Genomic DNA, 24,029 nt, shown 5'->3' with positions numbered 1-24,029 from the left:
TTCTGACTGAGCCAGACAGGCACCCCATCTTTTGTTGTTTTTTTTTTAAGAAACTGTACAGATGTTCTGAAGTTCTGAGGCATAATGCCTAAAATTATTGTTTTATACAAAATAAATTATCTTGGGGTGCCTGGTTGGCTCAGTCGTTAAGCATCTGCCTTTGGTTCAGGTCATGATCGCAGAGTCCTGGGATGGAGCCCTCCATAGGGCTCCCTGCTCAGTGGGAAGCCTGCTTCTCCCTCTCCCACTCCCCCTGCTTATGTTCCCTCTCTCACTATCTGTCTGTCAGATAAATAAACTCTTTAAAAAATAAATTATCTTCTTTTATTCAGTAAATAGTCATTGAGAACCTATGTGTAGGCACTCTTCTAGACTTTTAGAGTATTATGTAGGCTTTGATTTTTTTTTTTTTTTTAGGCTTTGATTTTGATTAAAAATTCCTTCCCTCCTGGAGTTTAACATCTAGTTATTCTGAAATAAGTTAACTTCATATAATCAGTAACATGAGCCTAAAATACTATTTTAATAATTTTATGTACTTAGAGATTTGTTCTAAGCACTATAAAGTAATCATTCTAATTTGTATTCCATATCTATCATCTTTTTTCATTTGGGATCATTTAGTAATAGGTACTGTTTAATTGTTTTTCAAGTAATGTTTTTTGTTGTTTTTTTTTTAAAGAGGGAGAGGGGAGGGGTAGAAAGAGACGGAAAGAGGGAATCCCAAGCAGGCTGCACACCAGCCAACACTGGGCTCAGTCCCAGAACCCTGAAATTGTAACCTGAGCTAAAACCAAGAGCTAGATGCTTAACCAAGTGAGCGCCCCCCCCAGGCACCCCTCAAGCAAAAGTTTTTTTAAAAAGCTCTTATAATGTAAAATTCTAGCTTTTCCTCCTTTATAATGGAGAGTAGGAAGAGGAGAAACGATAGGGATAAGTTGAAAACAGTTCTTCAAGAGAGCCCTTAAAAGTGGAAGAAATCTTTATTATTTAAAATTTATTTGTTTGAGAGAGAGAGTGTGTGCAGGCACATGCATGCTAGCAGGGTAGAGGCAGAGAGAGTGAGAGAGAATCTAGAGCAGACTCCCTGTTGAGCGTGGAGCCTAATGCAGGGCTCGATCTCATGACCCTTAGATCATGACCTGAACTGAAACCAACAGTTGGACACTTGCTTGACTGAGCCATCCAGGTGCCCCAAAACTGGAAGAAATCTTTTTTATTTATTTATTTATTTATTTATTTTTTAAAGATTTTATTTATTTATTTGACAGAGAGAGATCACAAGCAGATAGAGAGGCAGGCAGGCAGAGAGAGAGAGAGGGAAGCAGGCTCCCCGCTGAGCAGAGAGCCTGATGCGGGACTCGATCCCAGGACCCCGAGATGATGACCTGAGCCGAAGGCAGCGGCTTAACCCACTGAGCCACCCAGGCGCCCAATCTTTTTTTTTTTTTTTAAAGATTTTATTTATTTATTTGACAGACAGAGATCACAAGTAGGCAAAGAGGCAGGCAGAGAGGGAGAGAGGAGGAAGCAGGCTCACCGCTGAGCAGAGAGCCCGATGCGGGCTCGATCCCAGGACCCTGAGATCATGACCTGAGCTGAAGGCAGAGGCCTTAACCCACTGAGCCACCCAGGTGCCCCAAAACTGGAAGAAATCTTGAAAAGTCCTTCTAACCTACCTCTTCATTGTACAGTTGAAATTGGGTTCTGCTGAGGTCAAGTGTCTTGTCCAGTGTCACAAAGCTATAGCTTATTAAACTCTTTTGACACATAATGATTCGGTATTCTATCATATGTAATCCATATTCTTTTTGAAATATTATTTTTCATTCAACAAATATTTGTGTCTACTATGTGCCATACAATGAAATATGTTAAAATATGCAAAATTAAGATGATTCCTTAGAGTGCAGGGTCTGTTTTCTTCTTAAACATAGTGTTCCAAAACTAATAAAAAAATCTACATTGAATGAGGTTATAGGATATAAGTAGGACTTACAGCTCAGTAATGTAAAGTTCTGAGGTCTTTTCCATATCTGATATTTTTGGGGCTTTTTGGCACTGTTATTTCCCAGTAGTTTGTGATAGTATTGGAAAATATTGCTTTTGTCTTCTTTGCTTTTCAGTTGGCCTACATACAAATTGTCTTTGGGTCAACTGTTGTAATCCTTTTGTTTCCATAGTTAGGCCCCTGGAGTTTTGTTGTAAGTTTGTACAACATTCTTGTGCAGCATTCATTAAGGATTATTAAAAAGGTTTAAAGGCAGCACTGACAAGTACAAATAGTCACTGTAATTAGAATTAATTAGGATTTCTTAAATTTTCTACAGCAAAAACATAGAAAATGGCTCAACTTATAGCTGTTCATGGAAACTGGAGAGACAGATAACATTTTAAAAATATTTTACAGTGTTCTTTCTTGGGTATGTGTGTGTATGTGTGTGTGTGTGTTGTTGTTGTGGGTGTGTTTTTTCCAAACTTTGTCAAAAAAGTATTTGTTGGTGTGGTGATTTCATGTATGCATGACTTTGAACTTATTATCCTAGGATTTGAAGTATAATGACAAATGAAGGAAAAAAAGGAACTCAGTGCACGGAATGTAAATTGGTATAATGGAAAAAAATACTGGATTTGGAGTCAGGTGTTCTTGTTCTCTTTTGCCACTTAGCTGATTATGATCTTAGGCAAGTACTCACTTGTCTTCAAATCTCAGCTTCCATATTCTTTTTTCCAGTGGGGTGTTTCCTGACTTCTCCCAGCATCCCCAGCCAAATTAAATCTCTCCATGGTAGGCTTTCTCTAGTACCTATACTTTATCTTCAAGGTACTTTTTATCTCTTGAAATGATATATTTTTGTGTTTATCTATATTTGTTTAATTTGTTCTTCCAACCTGAATTACAGCTCATAGAGTATGGTATGTATCTGTTTGATTCATTACTACCTGTATTGCCTTTAGCACAGTGCTGGATACATGATAGGCAGTCAGTAAATATTTTTTAAATAAATAAACTTTAATACTTGTCATATGCCAAGATATCCTCACAGATATAAAACTCAACCCCCACACCTCTTCTAAAAAGCTGCCTTTGAAAGTCATCAGAGAGGGAGAAAAACCATGAGACTCTTAACTCTAGGAAACAAACTGAGGGTTGCTGGAGGGGAGGAGGGTGGAGGAATGGGATAACTAGGTGGTGGGCATTAAGGAGGGCACAAGATGTGATGAGCACTGGGTGTTATACACAACTGATGAATTATTCAACTTTACATCTGAATCTAATGATGTACTACTATATGTTGGCTAATTGAATTTAAATTAAAAAATTTTTATTGAAAAAGACTGACTTTGAGAAAATCAGGCTATGAGAGGCTCCCATTACCACCTCTTTAAAGATATGTAGGAGTACTTTTGATTATGAAATTGTACCCTAACTTTTATCTTATTTGCTTCACACAACTCAGTGATGTGATAGGCTGGCCTTGACTGATAGAGCCTGTTAGTGGGACCATATATTTTGGTTCGTGTCTAGCACAGGGCCTGGCACATTGTTAACACTCAGTGAACATTTGATAAATAGGTTATAATTTGTAGTTTTTTTGAAGTGCCATTATAAAAACTTGGCATGTTTTTATACAGCATTTTTTAAGTTCTTTGTTTTATTGAGAATGATTACATACAAAGTTATAAATATTGAACTTAAGGAATAAATTATCATTTTTGTTTAGTCATTTATTTATGTTCTGGTCAGAGTAAGATATTGAGATTTGAATTAGTTTTGAAAGACAAGTGTATGTGGACATGATATCTTTCCAGTAAATCTTGCAACTATTTCTGTGCCTACATATGTTAACATTTTTATAATTGGCTTCCAAATGGCAAACACAGATGGCCGTAGTCTGAATTTTCAGCATGTTTTAGAATAAATGTTTTCCCAATAATTTAAAGTTTATCATTTCAGTATCAGATGATTAGCTAATTGAGTAGAGTTTCTGATTTTTGCTTATCTGCTAGCTTGCCATTGTTCAGATTTAAAATAAAAATAGCTCAGATAGGTATAAGGAATTAGATTTATGTTATGATCTTACACCTCTCGCATTTTTTTTTTTTTACACACCTCTTGCATTTTTATGAAATAGAACTCTTGTTGAAAAGCTATTCTGGGCATTATATATTTATTTTTAAAATAAATAGTATCATTAACATTATTAGTTTCAGTTGTACAATATGATTCAACAATTCTATGCCTATACAAGTGTTTTCTCATTCACCTTTATCTTGTTTCACCCATCTCCCTACCCACCTCCCCTCTACAATTTCTTCTCTGTATTTGAGACACTTGGTTTTTTATCTCTCTTTTCTGTTTGTTTTGTTTTTCAAATTCCACATATGAGTAAAAATATATAATATTTGTCTTTCTTAGTCTGACTTATTTCACTTAATATAATGCCCTCCAAGGCTACCCACATTGTCTCAAATGGTATTCTTTCTCTCTCTCTTTTTTCTTTTCTTTCTTTTTTTTTTTTTTTTTTTTTTTTGAGAGGGAGAGAGATGGGGGTAGGGAGAGGCAGAGGGAGAGGGAAACAGAATCCCAAGAAGGCTCCACATTTAGCACGGAGCCTGACATGGGAATTGATCCCCAACCCAAGACCATAACCTGAGCAGAAATTAAGTCAGATGCCCACCTAACTAAGCCACTGACACCATCTCATTTTTTATGGCTGTGTAATATTCCATTGTATATTGTACCACATCTTTCTTATCTATTTACCTAGTAATGAACTGTTAGCTTGCTTCTGTATCTTGGCTATAGCAAATAATGCTGCAATAAATGTGGGGGTCTGTGTGGTTTTTTTAAATTAGTGTTTAGAATTTCTTTGGGTAAATACCCAGTAGTGGAAGTACTGGATCATATGGTAATTCTATTTTCACTTCTTTGAGGAATCTCTGTACTGTTACCCACAGTGGCTGTGTCAATATGTATTCCCAGTAAACATGCATAGGGTTTCCATTTTCTCCATATCCTCAGCAACACTTTCTATTTCTCTTGTTTTTGATTTTAGCCATTCTGACAGGAGTAAAGTGATATCTCATTGTGGTTTTGATTTGCATTTCCCTAATGATGAGTGATGTTGAGTAGCTTTTTATGCATCTGTTAGCCATCTATGTGTCTTCATTGAGAAACGTCTATTCAGAACCTCTGTTCATTTTTAGTCTGTTTTTTTGGTGTTGAGTTGTATAGTTCTATGTACATTTTTATGAAATAGAACTCTTGCTAAAAAGCTATCATGGGCATTATTTTTGAGAATTAATTTTGTCTGGCTTTGTATTGTTTTGCCTGATGGAGAAAGAGATGATGAGAGGGATTATTTTGTGTTTTGATTCATTTAATTGCCGATTTTAATTCCAAGACCATGAAACTTTTCTAGATAGTAGAATTAGATATGCCTGTTATATTATATCTTAATTGTCTGGTTCTTTGGAGCAATGCTTAAAGTGATGTTTTTGGTGGTGATTTTTCTGTAAAAAGTTATCTTTTTTCACTCAACATATATTTTTTTAGTAGTGTTCCAGACTTTGAATATATAGCATTGAACAGAAGTCCTTACCCTCATGCTGTTTACCTTCTAGTTAATTGTTCTGAAAAAAATAGTATGACTTTGTATAATCAGTACAAGTCCTAAAACAATGTCTTGGTAATTTTATGTCCTTAGAAATGATTTGTTCTAAACACCATAAAAAAATTCTACTCTTTAATTTTTATTTATTTAAGTAATCTCTATTCCCAAGTGGGGCTCAAACTCATGACCCCAAGATCAAGAGTCACATGCTCCTCTGAGCCAGTCAGGCACCCCAAGAACCATTCTGCTTTTTATTCACTATTAATAACTTTCTCATTTGGGTTCATTTAGTAATGGATACTGTTGTCTCAGAGGTGTTTTTTAAAAAATCAAACTTTTAAAAATACAGCTTTAGTTTTCTCATTAGGTATTTGTACATAAAATAATTAAATATAAATTATGTATATAATTCAACAAGTCAGAATTTTTTTTTTAAAGATTTTGTTAATTTATTTGTCAGAGAGAGCAAGCGAGTACACAGGCAGACAGAGTGGCAGAGGGAGAAGTAGGCTCCCCAATGAGCAAGGAGCCCGATGTGGGATTCGATCCCAGGACGCTGGGATCATAACCTGAGCCGAAGGCAGCTGCGTAACCAACTGAGCCACCCAGGCGTCCCAACAAGTCAGAATTTTAAACAGAATATTCATCTTTATCTATATTCTGTGCTCTCTGGGCATATTTTCTAACACAGACAACATGGAATTTTAAGAAATTTCTGAAGTTGAACTTAAATATCAATAATGTCATTATTAGTATTTTTCTTGGTGTTCTCTTCTGAGGGATCTTTTTAAAATGATGTGCCTAGACTTTTGATTCTATTTTCAGATAGTATGTAATAGTGTTTCAGTTGGTTTATTTTTAAGAATGAATTTACTGTCCTCCAAAGTAGTTTTAAATGCATTCCAGCAGCTTAATAATGTACAAATAGAGGCAACTGGTCTTGCATCTGTTCCTTAAGCAGACATGAGGTAGAATAACAGGCTAGTTGCTAAATAAACTAGGGAAAATTTTTAATGTGATATATTTTTTTACATTTTACAAGGTCAGTGATTGATTAGATGTTTCTGACTTATGAGTTAGATGTCTTTATTATGTAATCACTACTGCATAGCTGTATCCTTTCCATCTGCAACAGACAAAGTAAGTATAAAATATGCTGTGTTTTATTCTCTAAGTTCTGGTATTTGTGACATATTTTGATAGTTAATGATACCAACATCATTAAGACTGTTTTAATACTTCATATCATAAGAAATTTACTGGCCATCTTTATGCTTGGTCTAACTAATAGTTATATAATTAATATGCTGGTAGTAGATTTCCTATTTTTAAGGCACAAAGGAGCTTACACCTATTCTTACGCTTTTGTTCTCTCAGTGATCAAGCAGCTCAAATTAAATTTAAGAATTGGTGGTTAGTTACTTCATAAAAATTTAGAAAATGTGTTGCATAAAAAAGGAAATTTCAAGTGAGCATAAGGAAAAATACCTATAATCTCCACTCTATAGAGATACCAGATTTGTGGTTATATTCTTCCAGAATTTATCTGTGCCCTATATGCATAATGTTATTAAAATTCAAGCTACTTAGAATTATTGAAGGCTATGAGACTGAGCCCTGATTCTCTTAGTTGAAAGAGATGCACACCGTTTTCCTTTTATTAAAAAAGATACTGTTGCAATATTATATATACCACTGTGTCATAAACATCTTTATTATTTTTCCGTATATACTTTTTATATAAACATCTTTAAAATTGTTTGCATTAACATAATTTTAATTGCGTTAACCCAGTGTTACCCAAAGTATGTAATGCCTACTTCTAATTTTAGGTGACAAGATATTTTAAGATATTTTAGGTGATGGCCTGATTCAATATGATTACAGTTAGCCAAAAGCCTGTTTGATGCTCATATATCCTTTTTTTTTTTTTTTTAAGATTTTATTTTTTTGACAGACAGAGATCACAAGTAGGCAGAGAGGCAGGCAGAGAGAGATGGAGAAGCAGGCTCCCCGCTGAGCAGAGAGCCGGATGTGGGACTTGATCCCAGGGCCCTGGGATCACGACCTGAGCCGAGGGCAGAGGCTTTAACCCACTGAGCCACCCAGGCGCCCTGATGCTCATATATCCTTAATACTCCTCACCTTCAGCAGTAATACCTAACTAAAATTTTAATAATGTAGTGTTAGTTTTCATTACATTCATTTCTGTTTACTATTTTCTTTGAGGAAATCACAAGTGATACTGGCTTTTAATTTATACAGAATAGAAAGTCTCCTTTTAAAATAAATTTAGATAAGTTCACTAGTTAAAACATGTTAAGTTAATGATAAGTATACATGGCATTAGGAGATGGCAGAAATCCTTATGATGATACAAAAGTGATTAGGAGATAGGAAGCACTGTTGTCTGACATTTAAATGATTTCAGTGTTTTTTCCATTAGAAACAAGGCTTCAGTGATCATTTGTAAAACTAAATCTTTTGCATGGACTAATTACGTTTAGTACAAATTAGTAGAAGTCCCAGAAATTTCACAAGGTAAACACATTTAGACCTCTTATATTTTTGTATAATTTTGTATAATCTAACAATAGTATAATCTAAAATAGATTATACTTTCACCAAGCAGTGAGAGTACCTGTTTTCCCTATTTTACTCAACTCTGGGCTAATTTTTTTCTTTAGACATGACATTTTCAGTTCTTACTAGTATTTGAATAGTAGTTATAAAGAAGTACCTAATTTTTTTGCAATTCAGTAGCTATATCAAGGACTATACCACCTGTCCTTTATTTAGTTATCATTTAATGATGGTTTGATCTTATAAAGAAAATGACACCAAAGATGCTTGCTTTTTTCACAGTGGTGTTAAAGAAAAGGTATCTCTAATGATAAGGACAATGTCTTTTTTTCTAGCTTGCCCAGTTTCGACAAAGGAAAGCTCAGTCTGATGGGCAGAATCCTTCTAAGAAGCAGAAAAAGAAGAGGAAAACTTCAAGCAGCAAACATGATGTGTCAACATACCATGCTTTGAATATTGAGCACTCACAGAGTGATGAAATGTACATAAATAGTTCTCAGAGGGTAGGAACAGCCATGACTCCTGAATCCACAATAATCAAACGTGATGAGGTCTTCTCTGTTGAAGTAAGTATTCATCTAGATTTTTTGAAAATTAGAATTCTAACTGGAAAGTTGTACTGACAACACTCATTATCACCCTGTGCAATTTTTGTGAGCTTGATTCAATAAACATTTGTAGTACAACAACTGTAATAACATCAAGGATTCAGCACCAAGGATACAAGGGTAAATGTGACATTCTCTGTCCTTTAGGAAAGTCAGTCAAGTGGGGAAGGCAGATGTATTCTGATGTATAGTGTATAGTATAGTGATGTAGTCTGTGTAATCTGATTACAGCTATGGTAACAAAAATGCGTTGGTACCCTAGAGTACCACAATTTGGGGGAATGCTAAATCAGTATTAGCTATCAGCAAAGAAGTAGGCAAGGCAACCTCTGTGATAAAGAAGCAACATCCACAAGAATATGAAGTTATGATGTGACTTGGAAACTGTAGGAACTTTAGTTTTAAATGTATTAGAATGATGGGGATGGGATGGTGGTAAAGGTGAGAGCCAGGAGATTGCACCTGGCCCATAGAAGGGCCAAAATAAAAGCTAGTGTTCTTCCTCTCTTTAATGGTATAATTTTCCAGAATAAGATGAGGCGGGACAATTTAAAAGTGGATTGGAATTGTGGGTGGGATGGAGATACCAACTAAAACCAGGAGTAGAGAACACTGGGATGCTTAGGAGAAAGAGTGGTGGATGAGACAGATAATAATTATAATTTGGATTGTACCTCGATATATTTATATGGAAACAAAGATTTAGATAATATATAGGATTTGAGCTTTATTCAGAAGGTCAGGCGTGTTAAGGATTTGCTAAGAGTGGATCTTTTTGAGATTTTCCTACTTAGAATTTTTTTAGCATCTTGGGTATGTAGTTTAGTGTTTTTCATCCAATTTGGGAAGTTTTGGGGCATTGTATCCTCATATATTCTGTCTACTCCTTTCTGTCCCCTCCTTTGGGTCTCCTATTATGCATGTTAGTATGTTTGATGTTGTTGCACAGTTTCTCATGCTCTGTTCATTTTTCTTATTCTTTTTTAATCTTTTCCTCTGACTGCATAATTTCAGTTAAACTATATGTTAAAGTTTACTGATTTTTCTCAGATCTGTCAAGCCCCGCTAATGAATTTCTCATTTGTTGTTTACGTTTTTAAAAAGTTTATTATTTTATGGGGTGCCTGGGTGGTTCAGTGAGTTGGGCCTCTGCCTTTAGCTCAGGTCTTGATCTCAGGGTTCTGGGATCAAGCCCCATGTGTGGCTCTCTGCTCAGTGGGGAGCCTGCTTACTCCCATCTCTCTCTGCCTGCCTCTCTGCCTACTTGTGGTCTCTGTCTGTCAAATAAATAAAATCTTAAAAAAATTTTTATTATTTAAGAAAAAAAATTTTTTAAAGTAAACTCTACACCCCACATGGGGCTTGAACTCACAACCTCACGATCAAGAGTCACATGCTCCACCAACTGAGCCTGCCAGGGGCCCCTCTTTGGTTCTTTCATAGTGATACTCTTTATTTTGTAAGGCACTATCCTTATACTTTTCTTTAGGAATTTAGACTTAATTTTATTCACTTATTTGACTATATTTAAAATAGCTTGTTTAAAGTCTGTATATTAAGTCCAATATTTGTGTTTCCTCAGGGACTGTTTCTACTGACTACCATTTTTTTTTGTATGTGAGCCATACTTTTTCTTTGTGTATCCTGTAATTGTTTGTTGAAATCTGGAATGATATGACATATTGTATAGTGATATGATATGAAAATTCTGGTGTTTGGCGTGGTTTGTAGATGTATTTGTTATCTTTTTCTGGATAACAAATCAATGTTTGGGCTTCTCACTGGAGTTACAGCATTTCCAGTGCAAAGAGTGTCTTGTTTACCATTTCATCCTTAGTAACACAGTTCTTAGTACACAATATACATTTAATCTATAACTGTTTAAAAGGCGTAAGTGAATCAACCATGAGAGTTGATGTCATGAAAGTATTTTAGATTTAAAAGAAGGTCCTATAAGTTAGGAAGCCCTGTGACAGAATTTTAGAATAGGCATCACTTACTACATCAGAGAGGAGGTAGAGTTTGGTACTGAGTGATGAATAAAATTTCCTTAAGTATAGATGGTAATGGAGAGAGTGATGGTTCATAATTGTTGAATGAAAAGGTGAAAGCTCTAGGTCTCTTTTCTCACCTGTAAATTGAGATTCTTAGATTAGATGAGTGGGTGAACAGTGGAAACAGTAAAAATTTAAGTTTCCTCCTTGAGGAAACTTTCTAGTGGTTCTAAACTGAGGGAAGCTCAGAAAAACCACTCACTTCATACCCAAATCCCAGGGATGTTATTAATGAAACAGGAATGTCTTAGAAAGTGTTTTATAAGCTGCAAAGGTGTTAATAACAACAAAGATTGTTACTTTTCTTCAAGTTGTTACTACTTTTCTGGCATCAAGATTTGGTAATTTTTTAAAAACTTTTTGTTGTTGTTTATATAATCTCTAAGCGCAGTGTGGGGCTTGGACTCATGACCCCAAGATAGAGAGTCTCACGCTCTACTAACTGAGCCAGGCATGCCAGTGATTTTTCTTTTTGAAGAAATTGGAACTCTTTTGAGTAACATTTTAAGAGTTTCCTTTATTTAAAAGAGAGATAAGAATTAGAAGGATGATATCTTACTTAGTTCTTTTGTCTTACAAATGATTTGTAATGTGTATAAGACCCTGTGTGAAAGTGCCTCTTGATAATTTATATTTAGAAAAATCCATTATGATAAATATCAGATGTGTTAGCCATTGTGATTCATAGAGTGAAAATTTTAAACCTTTAGGGGCATGTGGCTAGCTCACTTGGTGAGGCATGTGACGTTTGATCTCAGGGTTGTGAGTTCAAGTCCTAGGTTGGGCATAGAGCTTAATTTTAAAAAGATGAATAAAATAAAATTCACATGCTTAAAAAATTTTTTTTTTAGATATTTGAATAATTTTTGCTAGTTTTTTAGTGATATTTTTTATGTGAATTTTCTATCATATGTTAGTAATAGGTAAATAAAGTACCATGTTTGGGGGTGGGGAAGCTCTTAATATAATTGGTTTTTATTTTTGTTTTAGCCAGAAAGTGAGATTTCAACTACAGCAGATGATTACAGTTCAGAGGTAAGAATAAGTAATATTATGTAGGTTGACTTTTTATGTATTATTTTTGAAACTTATTAATACTTTATTTCTTGCAACTCACATGCTTATGTATTTTTATAAATATAATGAAGTATAGCATAACAAAATACAGTGTAAATGACCTAGAAAACCTGAAAGTTATGTTTTTCTCTATATATTTTTTTCATATTACTAAGATCTTAAATCTGTTTGAATACCTTAATTAGAGGCCATTAAGTCTCTAGGAAAATGATATTGAGATTTTAGGATTAATGATCGTCATAAGGTTTCCATATTAAACACAGTAAATATTTTATTATACAGACTATTTCATATTCCGAGTAATGCTTTTTACAAATGATCGAATTCTATATAATTACATATATTCATTTGATGAAATTAATGCTGCAGTAGTGATTTTTAATTTAGGTGATAAAAGCTAATGTAGACATTGGCCACATTAGGAAATACCTTCTTTATGTGTTATTAATAAATATATGCCATGCTGTTACCTTTTTCTTATTGTTTTAGATATCATTGTCATTTCTTTGGTCCACAGTTTGAGGATTTGGAAAATTATGAATGGCCAGCAACTCAGTGTATTCCATAAGTTTTGTTATATTGTAGGTTTCTAATACCAAAAAAACAACTTCATGTTCTGAAGTGAACAGATTACTGTTTTAAATTGCAAATGGGAGTAAAAACTTTGACATTTCAAAAGTTTAATGTGCTTAAAAGCTGGGAATGTACTTATTAGTAATCTGATCAGGAAAATAATTAACCAGGGTTGAATAAATAAATTAGCACCTGATTTATACTATGTAAAGTTGCCTATAGGGAAGTATCTCAATTTAAAATCACAACTTGCAATTCAGAAAATCTGGCCTTGTGATTTTAAATTTGGGGCTTATATATGAAAGCAATCCTGTTTATTCCCCCCCCCATAATGACTATATTCTTTTTTTAAAAATTAAGGAGGGGATGTGTTGTGATGAGCACTTGGTGTTACAGACAACTAATGAATCATTGAACTCTATCTACATCAAAAACTAATGTACTATATGTTGACTAACTGAACATAATTTAAAAATTATTTTTATTCATTATTTTTAAATTGAAGTATAGTTGATACAGAATATTTTATTAGTTTCAGGTGTGCAACATAGTAATTTGACATTTATATATATAATAAATGGCTCCCACAGTAATTGTAGTTACCATGTGTTACCATACAAAATCATTGTAATATTAACTCTATTCCCTATGTTGTGGGATATTCCACATCCCTGTAGCTTATTTATTTTATAACAGAAGTTTGTACCTCTTACTCCCCTTTCCCTATTTCACCCATTGCCCTGTGTTTCCTCTCCACTGGCAACCAGCAGTCTAGTCTGTTGTCTGTATTTGTGAGTCTGTTTCTGTTTTGTTTGTTCTGGTTTTTAGATTCCACATATAAGTGAAATCATATGGTATTTGTCTTTCTTTGTCTGACTTTTTAAAAAATATTATTTATTTATGTGATCTCTACAGCCAGTGTGGGACTCAAACTCATGACCCCAAGATCAAGTGTCAGATGGCTGTGCTAGCCAGGTGCCCCTTTCTCTGACTATTTCACTTATCTGTGTTGTCACAAATGGCAAGATCTCATTTGTTTTTACGGCTGAGTAATTTTCCATCATATAAATCTATGTATATGCATATACATATATAGACATGTGCATATATATATATATATATATATATATATATATGCCACATCATCTTTATCCATTCATCTGTTGATGGATACTTAGGTTGCTTCCATGTCTTGCATATTGTAAATAAAACAACAATAAACACGGGGATGCAATATATCTTTTCAAATTGGTGTTTCATTTTCTTCAGGTAAATACCCAGAAATAGAATTAATGGATCATATAGATCTGTTTTTAATTTTTTGAGGGGCTACCATACTATTTTCCATAGTGGCTGCACCAATTTACATTCCCACTAATAGTGCACCAAGGGTTCCCTTTATCCCACATTCTCACCAATGCTTGTTAGTTTGTGTTTTTGTTTTTGTTTTTGTTTTTTTTTCTTTCTTCATTTTATTTATTTTTTCAGTGTAACAGTATTCATTCTTTTTGCACAACACCCAGTGCTCCATGCAAAACGTGCCCTCCCTATTACCCACCACCTGTTCCCCCAACCTCCCACCCCTGACCCTTCAAAACCCTCAGGTTGCCCCAACCTCCCACCCCTGACCCTTCAAAACCCTCAGGTTGTTTTTCAGAGTATATAGTCTCTTATGGTTAGCCTCCCCTCCCCAATGTCCATAGCCCGCTCCCCCTCTCCCAATCCCACCTCCCCCCAGCAACCCCCAGTTTGTTTTGTGAGATTAAGAGTCATTTATGGTTTGTCTCCCTCCCAATCCCATCTTGTTTCATTTACTCTTCTCCTATCCCCCTACCCCCCCATGTTGCTTCTCCATGTCCTCATATCAGGGAGATCATATGATAGTTGTCTTTCTCCGATTGACTTAATTCACTAAGCATGATACGCTCTAGTTCCATCCACGTCGTCGCAAATGGCATGATTTCATTTCTTTTGATGGCTGCATAGTATTCCATTGTGTATATATACCACATCTTCTGTATCCATTCATCTGTTGATGGACATCTAGGTTCTTTCCATAGTCTGGCTATTGTAGACATTGCTGCTATAAACATTCGGGTACACGTGCCCCTTCAGATCACTATCTTTGTATCTTTAGGGTAAATACCCAGTAGTGCAATTGCTGGGTCATAGGGTAGTTCTATTTTCAACATTTTGAGGAACCTCCATGCTGTTTTCCAGAGGGGTTGCACCAGCTTGCATTCCCACCAACAGTGGAGGAGGGTTCCCCTTTCTCCACATCCTCGCCAGCATCTGTCATTTCCTGACTTGTTAATTTTAGCCATTCTGACTGGTGTGAGGTGATATCTCATTGTGGTTTTGATTTGTATTTCCCTGATGCCGAGTGACGTGGAGCACTTTTTCATGTGTCTGTTGGCCATCTGGATGTCTTCTTTGCAGAAATGTCTGTTCATGTCCTCTGCCCATTTCTTGATTGGATTGTTTGTTCTTTGGGTGTTGAGTTTGCTAAGTTCCTTAGAGATTTTGGATACTAGCCCTTTATCTGATATGTCGTTTGCAAATATCTTCTCCCATTCTGTCAGTTGTCTTTTGGTTTTGTTAACTGTTTCCTTTGCTGTGCAAAAGCTTTTGATCTTGATGAAATCCCAATAGTTCATTTTTGCCCTTGTTTCCCTTGCCTTTGCCGTTGTTCCTAGGAAGATGTTGCTACGGCTGAGGTCGAAGAGGTTGCTGCCTGCGTTCTCCTCAAGGATTTTGATGGATTCCTTTCTCACATTGAGGTCCTTCATCCATTTGGAGTCTATTTTCGTGTGTGGTGTAAGGAAGTGGTCCAATTTCATTTTTCTGCATGTGGCTGTCCAATTTTCCCAGCACCATTTATTGAAGAGGCTGTCTTTTTTCCATTGGACATTCTTTCCTGCTTTGTCGAAGATTAGTTGACCATAGAGTTGAGGGTCGATTTCTGGGCTCTCTATTCTGTTCCACTGATCTATGTGTCTGTCTTTGTGCCAGTACCATGCTGTCTTGATGATGACAGCTTTGTAATAGAGCTTGAAGTCCGGAATTGTGATGCCACCAACTTTGGCTTTGTTCTTCAATATTCCTTTGGCTATTCGAGGTCTTTTCTGGTTCCATATAAATTTTAGGATTATTTGTTCCATTTCTTTGAAAAAAATGGATGGTATTTTGATAGGGATTGCATTAAATGTGTAGATTGCTTTAGGTAGCATAGACATTTTCACAACATTTATTCTTCCAATCCAGGAGCATGGAACATTTTTCCATTTTTTTGTGTCTTCCTCAATTTCTTTCATGAGTACTTTATAATTTTCTGTGTATAGATTCTTAGTCTCTTTGGTTAGGTTTATTCCTAGGTATCTTATAGTTTTGGGTACAATTGTAAATGGGATTGACTCCTTAATTTCTCTTTCTTCAGTCTTGTTGTTGGTGTACAGAAATGCAACTGATTTCTGTGCATTGATTTTATATCCTGACACTTTACTGAATTCCTGTACAAGTTCTAGCTGTTTTGGAGTGGAGTCTTTTGGGTTTTCCACATATAGTATCATATCATCTGCGAAGAGTGATAGTTTGACTTCTTCTTTACCAATTTGGATACCTTTAATTTCTTTTTTTTTTTTTTTTTTTAATTTTTTATTTCTTTGACAGAGAGAAATCACAACTAGGCAGAGAGGCACGCAGAGAGAGAGGAGGAAGCAGGCTCCCCGCCAAGCAGAGAGCCCGATGCGGGGCTCGATCCCAGGACCCTGGGACCATGACCTGAGCTGAAGGCAGAGGCTTTAACCCACTGAGCCACCCAGGCGCCCCTGGATGCCTTTAATTTCTTTTTGTTGTCTGATTGCTGAGGCTAGGACTTCTAGTACTATGTTGAATAGCAGTGGTGATAATGGACATCCCTGCCGTGTTCCTGACCTTAACGGAAAAACTTTCAGTTTTTCTCCATTGAGAATGATATTTGCGGTGGGTTTTTCATAGATGGCTTTGATAATATTGAGGTATGTGCCCTCTATCCCCACACTTTGAAGAGTTTTGATCAGGAAGGGATGCTGTACTTTGTCAAATGCTTTTTCAGCATCTATTGAGAGTATCATATGGTTCTTGTTCTTTCTTTTATTAATGTGTTCTATCACATTGATTGATTTGCGGATGTTGAACCAACCCTGCAGCCCTGGAATAAATCCCACTTGATCGTGGTGAATAATCCTTTTAATGTACTGTTGAATCCTATTGGCTAGTATTTTGGCGAGAATTTTTGCGTCTGTGTTCATCAAGGATATTGGTCTATAGTTCTCTTTTTTGGTGGGATCCTTGTCTGGTTTTGGGATCAAGGTGATGCTGGCCTCATAAAATGAGTTTGGAAGTTTTCCTTCCGTTTCTATTTTTTGGAACAGTTTCAAGAGAATAGGAATGAGTTCTTCTTTAAATGTTTGGTAGAATTCCCCTGGGAAGCTGTCTGGCCCTGGGCTTTTGTTTGTTTGGAGATTTTTGATGACTGTTTCAATCTCCTTACTGGTTATGGGCCTGTTCAGGTTTTCTATTTCTTCCTGGTTCAGTTGTGGTAGTTTATATGTCTCTAGGAATGCATCCATTTCTTCCAGATTGTCCAATTTGTTGGCGTAGAGTTGCTCATAGTATCTTCTTATAATTGTCTGTATTTCTTTGGTGTGAGTTGTGATCTCTCCTCTTTCATTCCTGATTTTATTTATTTGGGTCCTTTCTCTTTTCTTTTTGATGAGTCTGGCCAGGGGTTTATCAATCTTATTGATTCTTTCAAAGAACCAGCTCCTAGTTTCATTGATTTTTTCTATTGTTTTTTTGGTTTCTATTTCATTGATTTCTGCTCTGATCTTTATGATTTCTCTTCTCCTGCTGGGTTTAGGGTTTCTTTCTTGTTCTTTCTCCAGCTCCTTTACGTGTAGGGTTAGGTTGTGTACTTGAGACCTTTCTTGTTTCTTGAGAAAGGCTTGTACTGCTATATATTTTCCTCTCAGGACTGCCTTTGCTGTGTCCCACAGATTTTGAACTGTTGTGTTTTCATTATCATTTGTTTCCATGAATGTTTTCAATTCTTCTTTAATTTCCTGGTTGACCCATTCATTCTTTAGAAGGATGCTGTTTAGTCTCCATGTATTTGGGTTCTTTCCAGCTTTCCTCTTGTGATTGAGTTCTAGCTTCAGAGCATTGTGGTCTGAAAATATGCAGGGAATGATCCTAATCTTTTGATACCGGTTGAGACCTGATTTGTGACCCAGGATGTGATCTATTCTGGAGAATATTCCATGTGCACTAGAGAAGAATGTGTATTCTGTTGCTTTGGGATGAAATGTTCTGAATATATCTGTGATGTCCATCTGGTCCAGTGTGTCATTTAAGGCCTTTATTTCCTTGTTGATCTTTTGCTTGGATGATCTGTCCATTTCAGTGAGGGGAGTGTTAAAGTCCCCTACTATTATTGTATTATTATTGATGTGTTTCTTTGATTTTGTTATGAATTGGTTGATATAGTTGGCTGCTCCCACGTTAGGGGCATAGATATTTAAAATTGTTAGATCTTCTTGTTGGACAGACCCTTTGAGTATGATACAGTGTCCTTCCTCATCTCTTATTATAGTCTTTGGCTTAAAATCTAATTGATCTGATATAAGGATAGCCACCCCAGCTTTCTTCTGATGCCCATTAGCATGGGAAATTGTTTTCCACCCCCTCACTTTAAATCTGGAGGTGTCTTCGCGTCTAAAATGAGTTTCTTGTAGGCAACATACTGATGGGTTTTGTTTTTTTATCCATTCTGATACCCTGTGTCTTTTGATTGGGGCATTTAGCCCATTAACATTCAGGGTAACTATTGAGAGATATGAATTTAGTGCCATTATTAGCCTGTAAGGTGACTGTTACTGTATATTGTCTCTGTACCTTTCTGATCTACTACTTTTAGGCTCTCTCTTTGCTTAGAGGACCCCTTTCAATATTTCCTGTAGAGCTGGTTTTGTGTTTGCAAATTCTTTCAGTTTTTGTTTGTCCTGGAAGCTTTTTATCTCTCCTTCTATTTTCAATGATAGCCTAGCTGGATAGAGTATTCTTGGCTGCATGTTTTTCTCATTTAGTGCTCTGAATATATCATGCCAGCTCTTTCTGGCCTGCCAGGTCTCTGTGGATAAGTCTGCTGCCAATCTAATATTTTTACCATTGTATGTTACAGACTTCTTTTCCCGGGCTGCTTTCAGGATTTTCTCTTTGTCACTAAGACTTGTAAATTTTACTATTAGGTGATGGGGTGTGGACCTATTCTTGTTGACTTTGAGGGGGGTTCTCTGCACCTCCTGGATTTTGATGCTTGTTTCCTTTGCTATATTAGGAAAATTCTCTCCAATAGACCTTCTGCTCCCCTCTCTGTTTCTTCTTCTTCTGGAATCCCAATTATTCTAATGTTGTTTCGTCTTATGGTGTCACTTATCTCTCGAATTCTCCCCTCATGGTCCAGTAGCTGTTTGTCCCTCTTTTGCTCGGCTTCCTTATTCTCTGTCATTTGGTCTTCTATATCACTAATTCTTTCTTCTGCCTCATTGATCCTAGCAGTGAGAGCCTCCATTTTTGATTGCACCTCATTAATAGCTTTTTTGATTTCAACTTGGTTAGATTTTAGTTCTTTAATTTCTCCAGAAAGGGCTTTAATATCTCCAGAGAGGGTTTCTCTAATATCTTCCATGCCTTTTTCGAGCCCGGCTAGAATGTTCAGAATCGTCATTCTGAACTCTTGATCTGACATATTACCCATGAGTGTGTTGATTAGGTCCCTAGCCTTCGGTACTGCCTCTTGTTCTTTTGTTTGTGGTGATTTTTTCCGCCTTGTCATTTTGTCCAGATAAGAGGATATGAAGGAGCAAATAAACTACTAAAAGGGTGGCAAAGACCCTGGAAAAATGCGCTGTAACCAAATCAGAAGAGACCCCAAATTGTGGGGGGGAGAAAGGGGATAAAAACAGGTTCTGAAAAAAAAAGAAAAAAAAAAAAAAAGAAAGAAAAAAATTTAAAAAATAAAACAAATAAAAAATATAAAAAAGAAGGAAAAAATATATATATTTAGATGAACTAGTCAAAAAATGTTAAAAAAGAAAAGGGTAAAAGTTTTAAAAAAAATTTAGCAGAAGAAGAATAAAGAAAAAAGAAAAAAAAATTGAAAAAAGAAAAAAAAATTGAAGTAGCCGCAAGACTAAAGAATCATGGGGAGAAAGCCATGAGTTCCGTGCTTTGCTTTCTCCTCCTCTGGAATTGCTCTGCTGTCTTAGGAATTGAATCTGCTTTCTCCTTGATAGATGAACTTCGTCCTGGCTGGATATTTTGTTGATCTTCTGGGGGAGGGGCCTGTTGTAGTGACTCTCAAGTGTCTTTGCCCGAGGCGGGATTGCACCGCCCTTACCGGCGGCCGGACTAAGTAATCGGCTCGGGTTCGCTTTTGGGAGCTTCTGTTCCCTGAACGCTTTCCGTAGAGTTCCGGAGGACGGGAATGAAAATGGCGGCCTCCTAGTCTCCGGCCCGGAGGAGCCGTGAGCCCGGGGCCCCACTCCTCAGTGCACTCCAGAGGACAGCAGCACCCAATCACTCCCGTATCCCCAGCCTCTAGCCGCGCTCCGAGCTCACCCAGCCCGCGACCAGTTCAAGGTAACCCCGAGCTGAGAGTTTAGTCCTCGGCTCTGTCTCTCCAGCCGGCTTCTCCGTTCTAATACCTGCGAGCTCTCCGACACTCCGACACCCCCAATCCTTCTGTGACCCTGCGGGGCCTGGGTCCACGCTGGCCCCGCGTGGGCTTCACCCCGGTTTAGCCCCTAGAGCAATGTCCCTCAGTGGAACAGACTTTTAAAAGTCCTGATTTTGTGCTCCGTTCCTCCGCCGCTTGCCGGGAGCCGGCCCCTCCCCCCGCGGTCTATCTTCCCGTCGTTTTAGATTCACTTCTCCGCCAGTCCTACCTTTCAGAAAGTGGTTGATTTTCTGTTTCTAGAGTTGCTGTTCTTCTTCTCTTCGCTCTCCTGTTGGATTTGTAGGTGTTTGCAATGTTTAGATAAGCTATCGAGCTGATCTCCTGCTACCTGATGTAGTCTCAGGCTGCTACTTCTCCGCCATCTTGACTTCTCCCCCTTGTGTTTTTTTTTTTAAAATAGCCATTCTGACAAGTGGAGGTGATACATCTTTGAGCTTTTATTTTGCATTTCCCTAATGATGAGTGATAATGAGCATCTTTTCATGTGCCTTTTGGTCATGTGTATATCTTCTCTGGAAAAATGTCTATTCAGGGCCTCTGCTCATTTTTTTAATCGGTTTGTTCGGCTGCTTCCCTTTTTTTCTTTTTCTTTTTTTTGGTGTTGAGTGCTATGAGTTTTTTGTTGAATTTTTTAAAAAATTTATTAAGTTTTTTACTTTAGTATAGTTAACATACAGTGTTATATTGGTTTCAGGTGTACAATATAGCAATTCATGAATTCTAAAATTACTTAGTGCTCATCATGATAAGTGTACTCTTTAATACCTATCCCCTATTTCACCCATCCCCCCCATTCCTCTCCCCTATGGTAACGATCAGTTTATTTTCTGTAGTTAAGAGTCTGTTACTTAATCTGTCTCAGTCTCTTTTTTCCCCTCCGGTCATTTGTTTTATTTCTTAAATTCCACATATGCATGAAATCATATTGCATTTGTTTTTTTCTAACTGACTTATTTCACTGGGCATTATACACTCTGCTGTGAGCTTTTTAAAATATATTTTGGATGTTAATCTTTTAATGGATATGTCACTTATAAATATCTTCTCTGATTTAGTAGGTTACCTTTTAGTTTTGCTAATCGGTTCGCTTCATTGTGCAGAAGTTTTTTAGTTTGATGTAGTTTCAGTTACTTATTTTTGCTTTTGTTGCTGTTGCCTAACAAGACAGATCTAAAAATATATTCCCGAGACTGAGGGGTAAGAGTTTACTCCCCATGGTTTTTTTTTTAGGAGTTTTATAGTTTCAGGTCCTTAATCCAGTTTGAGCTTATTTTTGTATATGGTATAGTAGTGGTTTCATTCTTTTGTATGTAGCTGTCCTGTGTTTTCAGCGTCACTTATTGAAGAAATGGTCTTTTCCCCATTGTGTATTTTTGCCTCCTTTGTCATAGATTAATTGACCATATAAACATGGTTTTTTCCCCTAGGCTCTCAATTCTCTTCCATTGATCTATGTGTCCATTTGAGTGTCAGTACCATACTGTTTTGATTATAGTAGCTTCATAGTATGGTTTGAAATCTGGGACTGTGTTCCCTCCACCTTTGTTCTTTCTCAAGATTACTTTGGGTATTTGGGGTCTTTTGTAGTTCCATACAAATTTTAAGATTATTTGTCCTACGTTCTATGAAAAATGGTATTGGTATTTTGACAGGGATTGCGTTGAATTTGTAGATTACTTTGAGTATTGTGGACATTTTAACAGTATTAATTTTTTTTAACTCATGAGCATGGTGTATGTTTCCCTTCATTTGTGTGATCTTTGGTTTCTTTCATCAGTGTCTTAAAGTTTTCAGAGTACAGGTTTTTTATCTCCTTGATTAGCTTTATTCTTAGATACTAGAGCAGGAGTCACTCTTTGGAAGGGTGCTTACCAGGGCAGTTGGGTTGGTTAGAATGACTCTGCAGGGCAGGGTAAGTGGTGCTAGGAAGAGAGAGTGTCTGAATGGGGGCCCACCAGTGTCAAGCCAACTGGGCTGAAGGAGGGCAAGGAAAATAGTGCCTGCCAGCATTTCCGTTCCTGGAGAAATTTCCTGCAGATCCATGCCCTAAAATTAATAAATCTCCACATAATATAGTCCAGGCACTTTTCAAACTGGTACCTCTGGGTTGGGTCTCTGAGCAGGTACTGTTGTATATTGGCCTTTTAAGACAGAGTCTTGGTTTCTTATTGCCCTGCGCTGTCCCAGAGTTAGGCTCATTTAAATCCAAATATTTATGGAGGCTGATATTCCCAGTGCAGATCAATAGGATGAGGGGTGCTCAGTTTGGGGCTTGAGCCTCTCACTTCTCAAGCAGGACTTTCACACCTGTGTTATATCTCCTACTTGTGGGTTGCTGCTTGGGATGTTTAGTTTCTGATTTCATCTCTGCCCCTCCTACCCTTCTCCATGTGGCTTTTTCTTTCTGTCTTTAGCTATGGAAGAGCTGTTTGTTAGTCTTCAGGTCATTCTCAGTGAATTGCAGTATATGTAGTTGCAGCCTTGATGTGTTCATGGGGAGAGGTGATCTTGAGACACTCCTACTCAGCCGTCTTCTCTCTCTCTTGCTAATGCCTTAATTCTTATAGTTTGTCTTTCTTGGTTGAAAGTTTCAGGCATTTTTGTGCCTGAATTGCCTATGTCTTTGGGACACCCCAGGACTCCACAAAGTACATTTTTCTTCTTTACATTCAGGTGAATTTTTTTATAAGCCAAGTGGCTATAGATCAGGCCATCTCTTATATGCCTGTGAAATTTGGTTAAAATTTATATAGCCATTTTCTCACTTTGGGATAAGAAAATAACTTTAATTTTTATTAATACAGCTTTTAAAAGTAAGGACATCAAAAGATTGTGGTTTTCAAATTCTCTTTTTGAAAACAGTAATATTGAAAAGCCTTATTCTGATAAATTATTTTTTGCCTAGATTTTTTAAACTATAAAACTGGTGGGAATTATGAGGCCCAGAAGAATGTATTGAAACTATTTGTCTGTGATACCTAGTAAATCTGATGTGTTTTGAAGTAAGGTACAAGTAATATTTAAATGTAATTCCTACAGTAAAAGTTAGAGTATATTGACCATTGTTGAACAAGAAATCTTTACTACATGTAAATGTGTGTAATTTCTATGTATTTGCATATGTAATCAAATATATGTTTTATTGTTACATACATGAATAAATATATACCTATACATATGTATGTATTTTTTTTCCAAACAGAAATTTCAGGGAAGAGACTTCTCTTTACTATGTGACATATCCTTTGATACTTTTTCTTTTTAATGGTGGTCACAAAAACTAAATTGATTAACTGATTTATAATTGGACAAAAACAATTACTTAGAAGATTACATTGAAAAAAGATATTTCTGAAATAATTTTTGACAGATTGACCTGATTTGATCATAACCTTTGTGATATTATATAGTTTGGGCCTGGAATCATGATGAATTATTCTGTGACAAAGTTACATATTCTCTTTGTTCATGGAAAACAGTGGAAAAATTGATTGTAAAATGTTTGAAAATGTCTCATTAAGGTTGCCAGTGTGGAGCCTGGTTGAATCCATGATACTCTGGGCTAGTTTAGAAGCTTTAGCTATTCCTGTTAATGATGTTAAAACTGGTTTGACTGAGCTAGAATTATGAGGGACTTCTAAGCCATAGTCACCTTTTCAGGAGGCAGAAGAATCATCAGAAAGCCAAATTTGTAAATTGAGGAATAAATATCACCGTTAAGATTTTCCTATTAGAGGGG

The 24,029-nt window shown here is 36.4% G+C and overlaps 1 protein-coding gene across 11 annotated transcripts in view; it reads left to right on the top strand.

The window, feature by feature from the left end:
• AKAP9 (A-kinase anchoring protein 9) overlaps positions 1 to 24,029 on the top strand; it is a 171,587-nt gene that overhangs the window by 14,909 nt on the left and 132,649 nt on the right. For all 11 annotated transcript variants that reach the window (XM_046021086.1, XM_046021091.1, XM_046021090.1 and 8 more), the window contains exons 2-3: positions 8,537 to 8,767; positions 11,854 to 11,898. In XM_046021086.1, the coding sequence (XP_045877042.1) occupies positions 8,537 to 8,767; positions 11,854 to 11,898 (276 nt within the window). The remainder of the gene's footprint in view (positions 1 to 8,536; positions 8,768 to 11,853; positions 11,899 to 24,029) is intronic.

The sequence above is a fragment of the Meles meles genome, chromosome 10 (genome assembly GCF_922984935.1).
Source record: "Meles meles chromosome 10, mMelMel3.1 paternal haplotype, whole genome shotgun sequence".
Taxonomy (NCBI): Eukaryota; Metazoa; Chordata; class Mammalia; order Carnivora; family Mustelidae; genus Meles; species Meles meles.
This window is presented reverse-complemented; position numbering and strand designations above follow the sequence as displayed.